Source organism: Panicum virgatum, chromosome 3N (assembly GCF_016808335.1).
Source record: "Panicum virgatum strain AP13 chromosome 3N, P.virgatum_v5, whole genome shotgun sequence".
NCBI lineage: Eukaryota > Viridiplantae > Streptophyta > Magnoliopsida > Poales > Poaceae > Panicum > Panicum virgatum.
The window spans coordinates 19642936-19653632 of record NC_053147.1 but is presented as its reverse complement, the minus strand read 5'-3'; the positions used below and the strand labels follow the sequence as shown (position 1 = coordinate 19653632).

Sequence of the window (10697 nt, the reverse complement as noted above, 5' to 3'; positions counted from 1 at the left end):
GCGCCGTCGTGCCGTGAGTTTGTGGGCCGTCTCGCACTCTCCTTCCTCTCCATCGCTCTCTAGTCTGCAGATCTACATCGCGCACGTCTCCACCTCGACACTTTCCCTTGTCTCTGATCGACGGATCTACGCCGAAACCCTAGCTTGGCGCCATGGTGTTGACCTCTTCGTCTCTATTGGCCGGACTCCGGTGCTCCGGCAGTGCAGGTACGCCGAAACCCTAGATCTCCAACTCGCTTGTTCTGTCTTATTTCTTCTCTGCCCCTATCCTCTGCCTTCCCGTAGGTTTTTAGCCGATGGAGCCTCCATCGAGCTAGTGCCGCGACGCCCGTTGAGGGACTGTAGGCCGACGACGACAATGTGCCTCGAGATTGAAGCATTTGAGAACTTGTACCTTGATGAGGAAAATGTGCCTCGAGATTGAACTATGTAATATTGTAATTGAACAATGACTTGATTAGGAGCTGGCTGCACTCCTTTTTCTTTGTAGGGTTTTCTCACGAGGTGTGAGTTTTTACCTACAAAGATTTTTAATGAGAGCAAAACAAACAACTCAAATTAATATTTGACAACTTTTGAACTATCATGTGTGTTCTGTGTTTTATGTATATTTTCTTTACTTTTGCATGTTGCTTTAATTTGAAATCATTATGAGTTTTGGATTTGGAATATTTGAAATATTTGAGAAATTTGAAGCTGGGGAAGGGGTGTATGATAGTGCAGGCTAACGGACCGGCACGAGCACGATTTACGGCAGGTCGTTTCGTGGCCACGGGCTGGCACAGCACGCCTAACAGGTTACCGTGCTGTGCCTGGGCCGCAGCGCCAGCCCGTGGGCCAGCACAGGTACTAATAGTGTCTTGGGCCGAATCTTGCCCAGGCCGGGCCATGCTAGGCTGCTCATTTGGCCAACTACAAAACTGGCATCCAATGTGCAACAGGGATGTGCAAGTTTTCTGAAGGAAATATGCAACACAGCTAAGCATTAAGCAACCAGAATGCAGCGCACCTCAATAAATCAACCGATACTTCTGTACACATTGCAATAGAAAGGTATCTAAAGTAATGTGCGCAAATTATGTTCCTCACTCAGACAAGGTACACACGGCCCTTGCGTTCTTCAAAACTACCCATAAACTACCCATAGGAAAAGCTCGGTAGCCCCTGAATTGCACCTAGGAGTTCAACGATTCAATAGAGCACAACACAAAATAATAAAACATGATAGGGCTTCACATGTGCCCCACATCAGGTCCTAAAGTTCATTATTTCAAATAGCTCGATTGTTAGCGAGTACTTAGAACTGCCCACCGCCAGAACCATAGCTTTGGTTGCCACCAGCATAGCCGCCACCTCCACCAAAGCCACCGCCACCAAAGCCGCCACCACCACGGTCCCCAGCAGGCCTTTCATTAGCAAAGTTCACACGGACACTGCGTCCTTCAAGTTCCTGCAAGTAACAGTACTGAATTATACACTGACATCTTGAAACCCAGCATTTGTTTCAGGTCTCCATTTAGACAAATGCTGCTACATACTAGCAAGTAGTAACTATGCCTAAAACACAGCTAGATATGCAAGTGGGGTTCATCCGCAAGCCCCGAAATGACATATTTGGGGGCTTGCAGGCGAACCTGCTTGCATCCCTAGCATTTGAATGCTGCTACATACTAGCAAGTTGTAACTATGCCTAAAACACAGCTAGATATGCAAGTGGGGTTCATCCGCAAGCCCCGAAATGACATATTTGGGGTCTTGCAGGCGAACCTGCTTGCATCCCTAGCTTACACAGCATCAGAGGTCTGCTTACCTGACCGTCCATTTTAGTCACAGCCTCCTTGGCATCATCACTATTGCTGAAGTTCACAAAGCCAAAGCCTCTTGACCTTCCAGTATCCCTGTCTGTGATCACCCGCGCTGCACCATGCACACATAACATTTTAATTTTAAAACAGAAAATGAACCATGAAAGAACAGCTGTGCAAAACAATCAGAATTATGCATCTACTGCTAAATTCACTGGTACACAGGAACACTTAAATGTAAATACTGACCTTCAGTAACCTCTCCGAAGCTGCTAAATGCTTCTTTCAAGGATTGGTCGTTAGTGCCCCAGGAAAGACCTAACCAAATGACACCGAAGAATAGACATAAAACAAAAGTAATGGCTTGATAGCTTGCTTGTATACATAAATCAAATAAAGCAAAACAACAAAAACTCACCACCAACGAAAAGCTTGGTGGACATAAGCCGAGCAGCATTGAACAATGCAGGAGACGAGCTGGTGGGGGCACCAGCTGTCAGAGCGTTGTGCCTTAGAAGGCTGCCAAGCTTGTTGAAGGCCGCCATTGAAGAATGAATCTGAGCATAACGGAAGATAACGACGAATCAGTGAAACAGAGATAGTTTTTTTCGAGTTTATTCCGGTCGGTTGATTCGGGGTAGAGTATATTTTGGTTGAACTAATTGCTTTTGACAACAGATGAAGTTCATTTTTTTTAAATAATATCACAACCGAAGTTTTTGCTAGTACTACAGAAACTGCGCAAATCGATTTCCGTTTTCTGGGTTCGTTTTCCGACGATAATCGACACAACAAAGATGGGAGAAATTGATGCCGAGAGGGACGCAAACTAAATTCCTAGTGATGCTACTCATTCGATACGGAATAGACCCTACAGCTACGAGCTTCACGGATCGAGACGCATCTCACCACCGAACACTTTGCACGAGAAACTTTGGTGATTCAAATCAAGCAAGCAAATGGATATAGAAAAACAAAACAAGCAAAAGAGATCGGGTGCTGCACCTGCTGCCGGAGACGCGGAGTTGCCGGCGCCCCTTGGTACCGACCTGGCCACGCAGCTCGCAACCACGAGATGCGCCGCCGCCGCTCTGGTCGCGAGTGGGAGCAGGCAGCTAGGGTTTAGGAGCTGCGTTTGCGGGTGGGAGGTTTTGTAGGCCTGCAATACAGAAAGATCCTAAGAGTCCAAGACGATCAGCCCGTGGGTGGGCCGGAGGATGTGCCAAGGCCCCAAGTGGGCTGATGTTGGGCTTGGGCACGGGGATTTTGTTTCATAAGATGGGCCCGGGCAGTCAATTGAACGGATCACAATCCAGACAAGCTCAAACACGTAAAATTTCATTGATCGATTAAAAACACCACCATGGTTGGAGCATTCGTCGAGAGTAAGGACAGAGGTCACATGTCCACCACATGTACCATTTATTAACATAAGCTACCCAGATATATCGATGATTGAGCGAACACCCAGGACTGATGCAATCTTTAGCCGTGGGGATCCAAAAACTAGAGTTATTTGGACTAGAGCTAATTAACTCAATTAAATAGTCCTCCAATAAAATAGTCATTGGCATGTTTGGATCCAAGAACTATTTAGTCTTTAAAACATCTTTTCACAATCATTAGAGTTCTATTACCTCTCTTGCTAGGGTGGGTCCCACTTGAAATAGTCCAAATAATCACCTTTTGAGTGGGATAGTTTTTTAAGATAGGCTATTTGCAAATAGCCAAGAATTGACCCTCATATTTGGAAATTTTAGACTATTTTAGACTAAAAATAGCTCTAACCCTTAGATCCCAACACATCTTTGTAACCACTAAGTCCAGCGTGTCTTCTTCCATTCTTGCTCACACGAAACGAGCGATATGATTGCAGCAGCCCGCAGGCCAGGTAGACCTTGCATTGACCATCGAATGATCGATCGAAGGGGCATCTAGAACCAGCGATACCGATCAGTGATCACGTACGTACGCATCGGCAGTGATCAATCGATCGACAAACGATAGAACACGCGCCTCAGTGGTGACCAAAGCCTTTGCGTCCTCCTAGAAATGACGATCTTGAATGTAGTAGGGTACTGTTGAGGTGACCATTGCTCACCCATATGAGCAGTCCTGTGTATTTGTTCAGTGATAGGCAACAACGCCCATCAACAATTCGCTCAAATAATATCATGTAAGGTCTGCATGTGGTGGTTTGCTTTTGCTTTTATTTTAAAAAAGATCATCTCGATCACTGTGTGTTTCCTTTTTTGTTGGAAAAAAAGGCGAAAACCTGGATAGAAATGTGTTAATAAGAACAAGTTCCATGACCCAAGATAAATGTGAAATATATGTAGGAATACAGAAAGATTAACATACGTGGAAGAATAAACTGAGTGGTCACAATATTACAATAGGGATATCTTTTTCCTAAAAAGAACAATAGGGATCCCCCCCCCCCCAATGCAAGCACATTATTATGGATTAACACCACAATAGGGCAACAAAATTACTGGGAATTACAAACCCACGCAGTCCATCTGTTTAACCATATGCTAGCGAGACATTTTACGGGTAGACCTCAATGATGGATCTAGCGCCTAACACCGGTGATATCTTATATTTGCTTAATCCAGCTTCAAAAAAGATGTTTTTCCACTCTTGCTCATCTCGCTCGATCCCATTTACAAGTGTCATATATAGATCAAACAAGGCTTGCATTTCCGTTTGCTTCAAGTTTGACGATCCTTCTTCAACCACGATATCTATGATTATCACCTTTCCTCCTTCCTCTCTCGGTGGAATAGCTTTCTTGCAATTCTTCAGTATCTTGACACACTCCTCATCACCCCAGTCATGCAAAACCCACTAAAAGATTGCAACAAGTAAGTGGGGAGAAAAAATATTTTAAACTTGTTAGGTTTGTCCTATTCATGTATTGTACCAGTCATCTTTTATTGTCATTCTAATGTACGATGAGATACCTATATTTAGTACATATATAGAAGAAACATTTTTATACCTTATATTAAGTAATAAGTTTTGGTATCTCTCAAGTTATAATAGGTGCGTTCACGTGCTGCTGGCTTGTAGAGCTCCCTCTCAGCTAGTAGACCTAGTTTTCAAGCCCTGCTTCCTACTTAAGTTTTTTTTTCTTATCTCTCAAGTTACAATAGTAGTAGTAAAAGACCTCATTAAACTATCAAAGTTAATCAAGTCTTTAAGCTATCCAGGTTGAGCCATGGCACTTCGGAGCCATGTATATCTGCAATGGCAGAACATAACGGAGGCAAAGCTAGGCTCATGTTTGGCCACTGTATATCAAATCTGGTTCACATTTCCACCCTTTGAAGCTGGTAAAAAGTACTCCCACCATTCCAAATCGTAAGTCATTCAAACTTTTTGAGAGTCAAAACAGTTCAAGTTTCACCAAATTTATATAATAAAATACTAATATTTATGATACCAAATAAATATCACTAGATTTTTCATTAAATATATTTCATAGGTGTTATAACTCTTTGTAATTTATTTCTATAACTCTTATCAAATATAAAAATAGAAATAGTTTGACTCTTCGAAAAATTGGAATGACTTACAATTTGAAACAGAGGAGTAGCACAAACAATAATACACCCACTACTACAGAAACGCTGATTTGTCCCGGTTGGGAAACCTCTGTTGTCCCGGTTTCCCAACCGGGAACGCCAGGCCGGGACAAAAGGGGGTGCCCTTTTGTCCCGGGTCTGGCAACCAGGACAAAAAGCACCCTTTTGTCCCGGTTGGTACACCAACCGGGACAAAAGGTGCTGCCAGCGCCACGTGCCTGGCGCACCCTTTTGTCCCGGTTGGTGTTACCAACCGGGACAAATGGTCCATTTTTTTCTGTTCCACTTTTCTCAATTGTTTTTCTATTTCGATTATAATTTTACATTTCAATTAAACTTATGTATTGGAATTCAGTGTGTAAGATCTCCACTAATATATACATATATATAGTTACTTATATAATATTTGTCCTAGATAGTTTCCATATATAAACATATATATACACATATATATTATTGGAGGGCTTAAATATATAATACATACATACTCATAAATAGAAATATAATACATACACACACATATATATTTACATAGGTATATTCGTTCTTAATTATATATATACACGTATATTATCATATTTGTTGAGATTGTCAATATTAGATAGTCCATCATAGTAGAATTCGACTTTTGGATCGAGGACTTTCTCAACAATAAATCCGGACAATTGTTCTTGAATCGCCATAATCTTCTCCTCCGGTATGAGTTTATCGCGCATCTCCTCGACCTATGGAAAAAGGGGATAATTAATTTCGACTAATTAAAATACGAGTTCAAATATTAACAAGTTTTTTACTTACTTCCTCCTCCCAATCTGTCCCGGCCCTTGGAGGACCTACCAGACCATGGATGTTCTCGCATACATAGTATGCGCATAAATTAGTGCCTTGTTTCTGCCTCATACACTTTAAGAGAGAAGAAATTATCAGGTATTTACATGAATATATAATAAAACTAATGAATCGTGCAACGAATCATCCAAGTGCGTACCGTAAAATCTGTCTTGATCTTCAATTCCTTGTCAAATTTGCCTGGATGATTTTTAGCGAATTGTTTCCAAATCCTGTGCATGATTAGAACAATTATAGTCAAGTAACAAAGTGATTCAAATTATCGGTGATCGACGGAGTAGTGGTAGAATTACTTTTTCATCATGTTAAGAAGATTTTCGTATTGTTCTGGATTTCTCCTCAATGAGTCCATAACCACGAGTAGGCTCTTCTCGGGAATTATGATAATTAGGACCCAGTGTTCACTGCAAGATTATACGGAGGCAGTTCTTGGTAGTTAAGGTTTAAACAATTCGATTACAGAATAGAAAGAGTTAGACGGAAGGAATCACTCACGCAAAGTTGTAAGGAAACAATATCATTTGCTTGTTGTGATGAATGCTTATGTACTTGAACAAGTTTTGGAATAGCTCATCGGAAATGTCGCGTAGAATCCTCTAATTACAAGTAATTGGGTCGATAAAGCCGAGGTGAGAGTATCCCTTTCTCCTGCAAGTTTGTATCTCCATTCTACATGATACCGAATAAATCAAGGGATCAGTATGTTGAGATCATGCAAAACAATACGTAAGGAGAGTAAAATACTTACAGAACCCACAAGCCGACCATAGAGATGTCGAGGTCCTCCTGATGGAATAGTTGGTAAATTTCTTCCCAGTTTATCCATATAATGGCCTCCCCCTGTAAGAAATCGTCATCTTTAATCTTTGCGCCCTGCATGAAGATGCAATCGGCCATTGCACGTATGTAGTGCTGGTGCAGCTTATACATTTGCGTTGGAAGCACAGACACTACTTCGGGCGGTACAAGAGATTTGCCCAGCTCATATGTCCATTTGACGACCACATCGGCCTTTGGCATATCTTCTCCCCCTGCAATCTGAGCCGCCGTCAGGTTTGATTCTTTCAAAAATGTAACAAAGTCTTGTTGTTGTGTCGTCTGTCCCACTACGAGAGGCTCTATTGATTGTTTCTTTTGGCCTCCGAGCTGTGGAACATCGGACGACGACGACTTTGATTGTCTCTTCTTTTTCTCAGTAGTTTTGATAATTGTGCATTCGTAGTCTGAAGGGGGATCTCTCGGAATGAATTTTCTCTTATTTGCTTCGCATATTCCCATAAAAAATTTCAAATCTACCGGATTTATCACTTTCTTGGGCTCCGGCTTCGGCTTCGGCTTGAAGTGCTCTTTAACTCTTTCTTGAGTTATCCGATCGCATTCTTCAAGGCTCATGTCCCAGAGTTTAATAGGAGCCTCCTTGGTTTTCTTCTTCTTTTCCTTCTTCTTTGGAGGCTCCTTAGCCGGTGCAGCTACCTTCTTTGCCGGCGGCTGTTTCTGCTTCTTTGTCGGCGGCGGAGGGGGTGACCATGGAGGCGACGGTGACGCTTGAGTGTTCATCGGCGCATGATATGATGGTGATGGACAATGTGCCGGTGAACCTTGCTGAGACAGTGCTACCCTTGGGGGGTTTTGCGGAGATGATGGCCTTGGAGAGGCATGCTGAGATGCCGGTCTTGGTGTTCGATCATCCGACTTTAGGACAATGTAGTGCTTATCCCATAGGATATAGCCATGAATGGCTTCAGCTAGTGTCCTCTCCCCATCGCCTCCAGGAATATCAAGCTCGAGCGTCTCCCAACCTTGGCACACCTGCTCCACGCCAACTCTTGTATATCCTGCCGGAATTTGCTGCTCGTGGTACACGTCGCCTGGTTGGGTTGGCATGGCGGTACCGTACGCAACAGGGAACATTAAGTTCTTAATGGCAGTCTGCAGGTCACAAGGTGTCCGCTGGGTGATATCGTCCACTGGAAATCGCTGCGGGGCCGTCGCTTCAACTGCGGCATGGATCCCCGTTGGCTCGACGGCGACGTCTGTGGAAGCGCAGCTGCTTTTCCGCTGAGACATATGATCGGCTGCGACATTAGGCTCTGGAGGCACCATTTGCGCTTGTTGTTGCTGGCTCATTGCTATGGCCACTTGGCGTTGAACCTCTTCCTCCAGTCTTTGATCGTGTGAAATGAGCCGTTCCTCTAGCCTTCGCAAGTGCTCCCGTGTAACACCCCGAAAACTCATCAAGTTAAATCGTTCACTAAATTTGTTCCTCGTCGTTGAGCTCGATCTCTCCTTAAAACCCTAACCCAGTTTCCGGAATCTTCCCTGTTCCGCCAGATCTCCCGGTTCCCCAAAGAGACCCGACACCCGTATCCAGCACCCTGTTTTTCCTCGACCCGCGCGTCGCACTCTCGCGCGCCCGAACGCCAAGCGTGGCCGACAGGCTCCGCGATCGGCGCCGTGATCCCGACGCGGATCCCTCTCTCCCTCTCTCCTTTTTCCCTTTTCTTCCCTCTTTTTTTTTTTTCTTTTTCTTTTCTTTTCTTTTTTCCCCATTTTCTTTCTCCCTCTCTCCCCTTCCTTTCTTCTCTGTCGCGCACGCCTGGCCCGCGCCCTCCCCCCCCCCGGGCACGCCACCCCTGCCCCGCTCGGCCTGCCACCGGGCGCCCGCGCGCGCGCCTCCCTCAAACCCCCAGCGCACGCGCCGCCCTGCAGCAGCTCGGCGCGCACCAGCCCGCGCCCCGGCCGTGCCCAGCCCGCGCCCGCCGCGCCGCGCGCACCGCCGCCCGGACCCGCTCGCCTGCGCCCTGCTCCGCACGCCCGGCCCCGAGCGCCGCTCGCCGCGCGTGCCCGCTCACCTCGCCTGCCCGAACGCGGCCACGCCGCGACCAAAACGCCCGCACACGCCACGCCCTGCCCCCCCGTGCCCCACGCCGCTGCTGCCGCCGTTGACGCCGTACTGGCGGCGGCGACCTCGGCACAGGGACGCCGCAGCGGTCGCCGCCTGGCCGAGGCGTCATGTCGCCCCGCCGTGCGCGCCTGCCCACCATTGACGCGCAGCTCTGAGCCGGCCCCCACGCCATTAACACCGCCGAGGAGTCGCATCACAGGTCTCGCCGGCCTCCGCCCGCGTTCCGCCGAATCCCACCGCCTCTCACGCCTATAAAAGGCCCCGACGCCGCTCCTCCGCCCCACACCCCAGTTCCGAGCTCCACAGCCACCCCTCTGACCTCCTAGCACCATCCCCCCCGCCGTTGCCGCCGCCCGAGCGCAGGCCACCGCGGAACCCCCTTCCCGCAGCGCTGCAGCTCGAGCCGAGGTAGGCACCAGGGACCCTGAGCTCTCCATCTTCTTTTTCCTCGAGTCCGGGCCGCCGTCGTGCTTTGCGACGCCGCCGCCACGACGGCCAGGGTTGGTCGCCACCCGCCGCCGTCAAACCACCTCCTACGCGCCACCATCTTCCAAATCAGCAGGGGGAATCGACCTTCCACGGCGCCCGCCCCCTTTTCCCCCTACTCCGGGCTGCCGCCGTGCCCCCAGGCCGCGGGCCCGTGAGCTCCGACGAGCGCCGGCCTCCCTCCCTGTTTCCCAGCGCGGGGGAGGAAGAGGACTGGCATTTTTGCCAAGAACCCCCTCCACTTTCCTCTATTCGTTAAAGAAACCCCACCCCTTTAGGCCCCTTTTGCATTTAAAACCCCTTCTTTTATTATATTCCCAAAACAAAACCCCTACCTTATAAACTTAATTACAAATAAAACCCTGACCCTTTTTAATTAACCCAAGAAACTTCTAAAATATAAACCAAGCCCCTGCCTACTTAGTCTTAATTACAATTAGGTCCCTGGACCCCTGTTTAGGGCCTAAACGCTCCCCTGACCTATCATTTTATGTGCCTAACGACCCCGGTTTAACCTAAAATTTTACCCCGCCTCTCCTAACTCAGTTCTGGCCATACTATTCAGAAACCACCCAAAAATAATACTCTATGCCCTATATTTCATGTGTTCCCGTTTCGAGCTCGACGACAAATCCTTGTTTTGATTGTGTGTTTGTTTGTGTGCGCTGTAGACCACGGAGTGAACGAAGGAGAACCCGTTGTCGAGCCGTTCTGTGAGCAGGAGAACGAGGACCAGTTCCGCGACCCCGAGCCCGAAGGACAGGACTTCCCCGAAGGCTTTGAAGACGGCAAGTTCAATCCCATCCTTTGATGCATGTTTCTGTCCTAGTTTTTATAAATACAACCCAAAGGCCTGTTTTATAAATTGCATATGTTTTGCTTGCATGAAAACACGGTTGGATAGCCACCCCCTTGATTTGTGATGACCATTCCTTGACCACCTAGATTAATGTCTGATTTTGTTTGGACGTTAATCGATAATAGAACGCTCAGGACTTTACTCATAATATGCTTTATTTTATAAAGAAAATGTGTGCGTATGGGAAGGGATAAAATGTGGAT

The 10697-nt window shown here is 46.7% G+C and overlaps 1 protein-coding gene across 1 annotated transcript; it reads right to left on the bottom strand.

Annotated features, from left to right (window-relative positions):
- Positions 1 to 985: 985 nt before the first annotated feature.
- Positions 986 to 2971, bottom strand: LOC120664928 (glycine-rich RNA-binding protein 2, mitochondrial-like). Its single transcript, XM_039944318.1, has 5 exons — positions 2811 to 2971; positions 2224 to 2362; positions 2055 to 2123; positions 1811 to 1917; positions 986 to 1450 (listed from the first exon to the last, which is right to left on the bottom strand). Exons 2-5 carry the CDS (start codon positions 2348 to 2350, stop codon positions 1298 to 1300), a joined length of 456 nt encoding a protein of 151 aa, XP_039800252.1. The 5' UTR covers positions 2351 to 2362; positions 2811 to 2971; the 3' UTR covers positions 986 to 1297.
- Positions 2972 to 10697: the final 7726 nt, after the last annotated feature.

Coding starts and splice junctions, on each gene's coding strand:
- LOC120664928 (XM_039944318.1), bottom strand. CDS start 2,350: ATGGCGGCCTTCAACAAGCTTGGCAGCCTTCTAAGGCACAACGCTCTG. Junction 1,918..2,054: donor CTTCGGAGAGGTTACTGAAG/GTCAGTATTTAC, acceptor TGCATGGTGCAG/CGCGGGTGATCACAGACAGG. Junction 1,451..1,810: donor TGACTAAAATGGACGGTCAG/GTAAGCAGACCT, acceptor TGTTACTTGCAG/GAACTTGAAGGACGCAGTGT.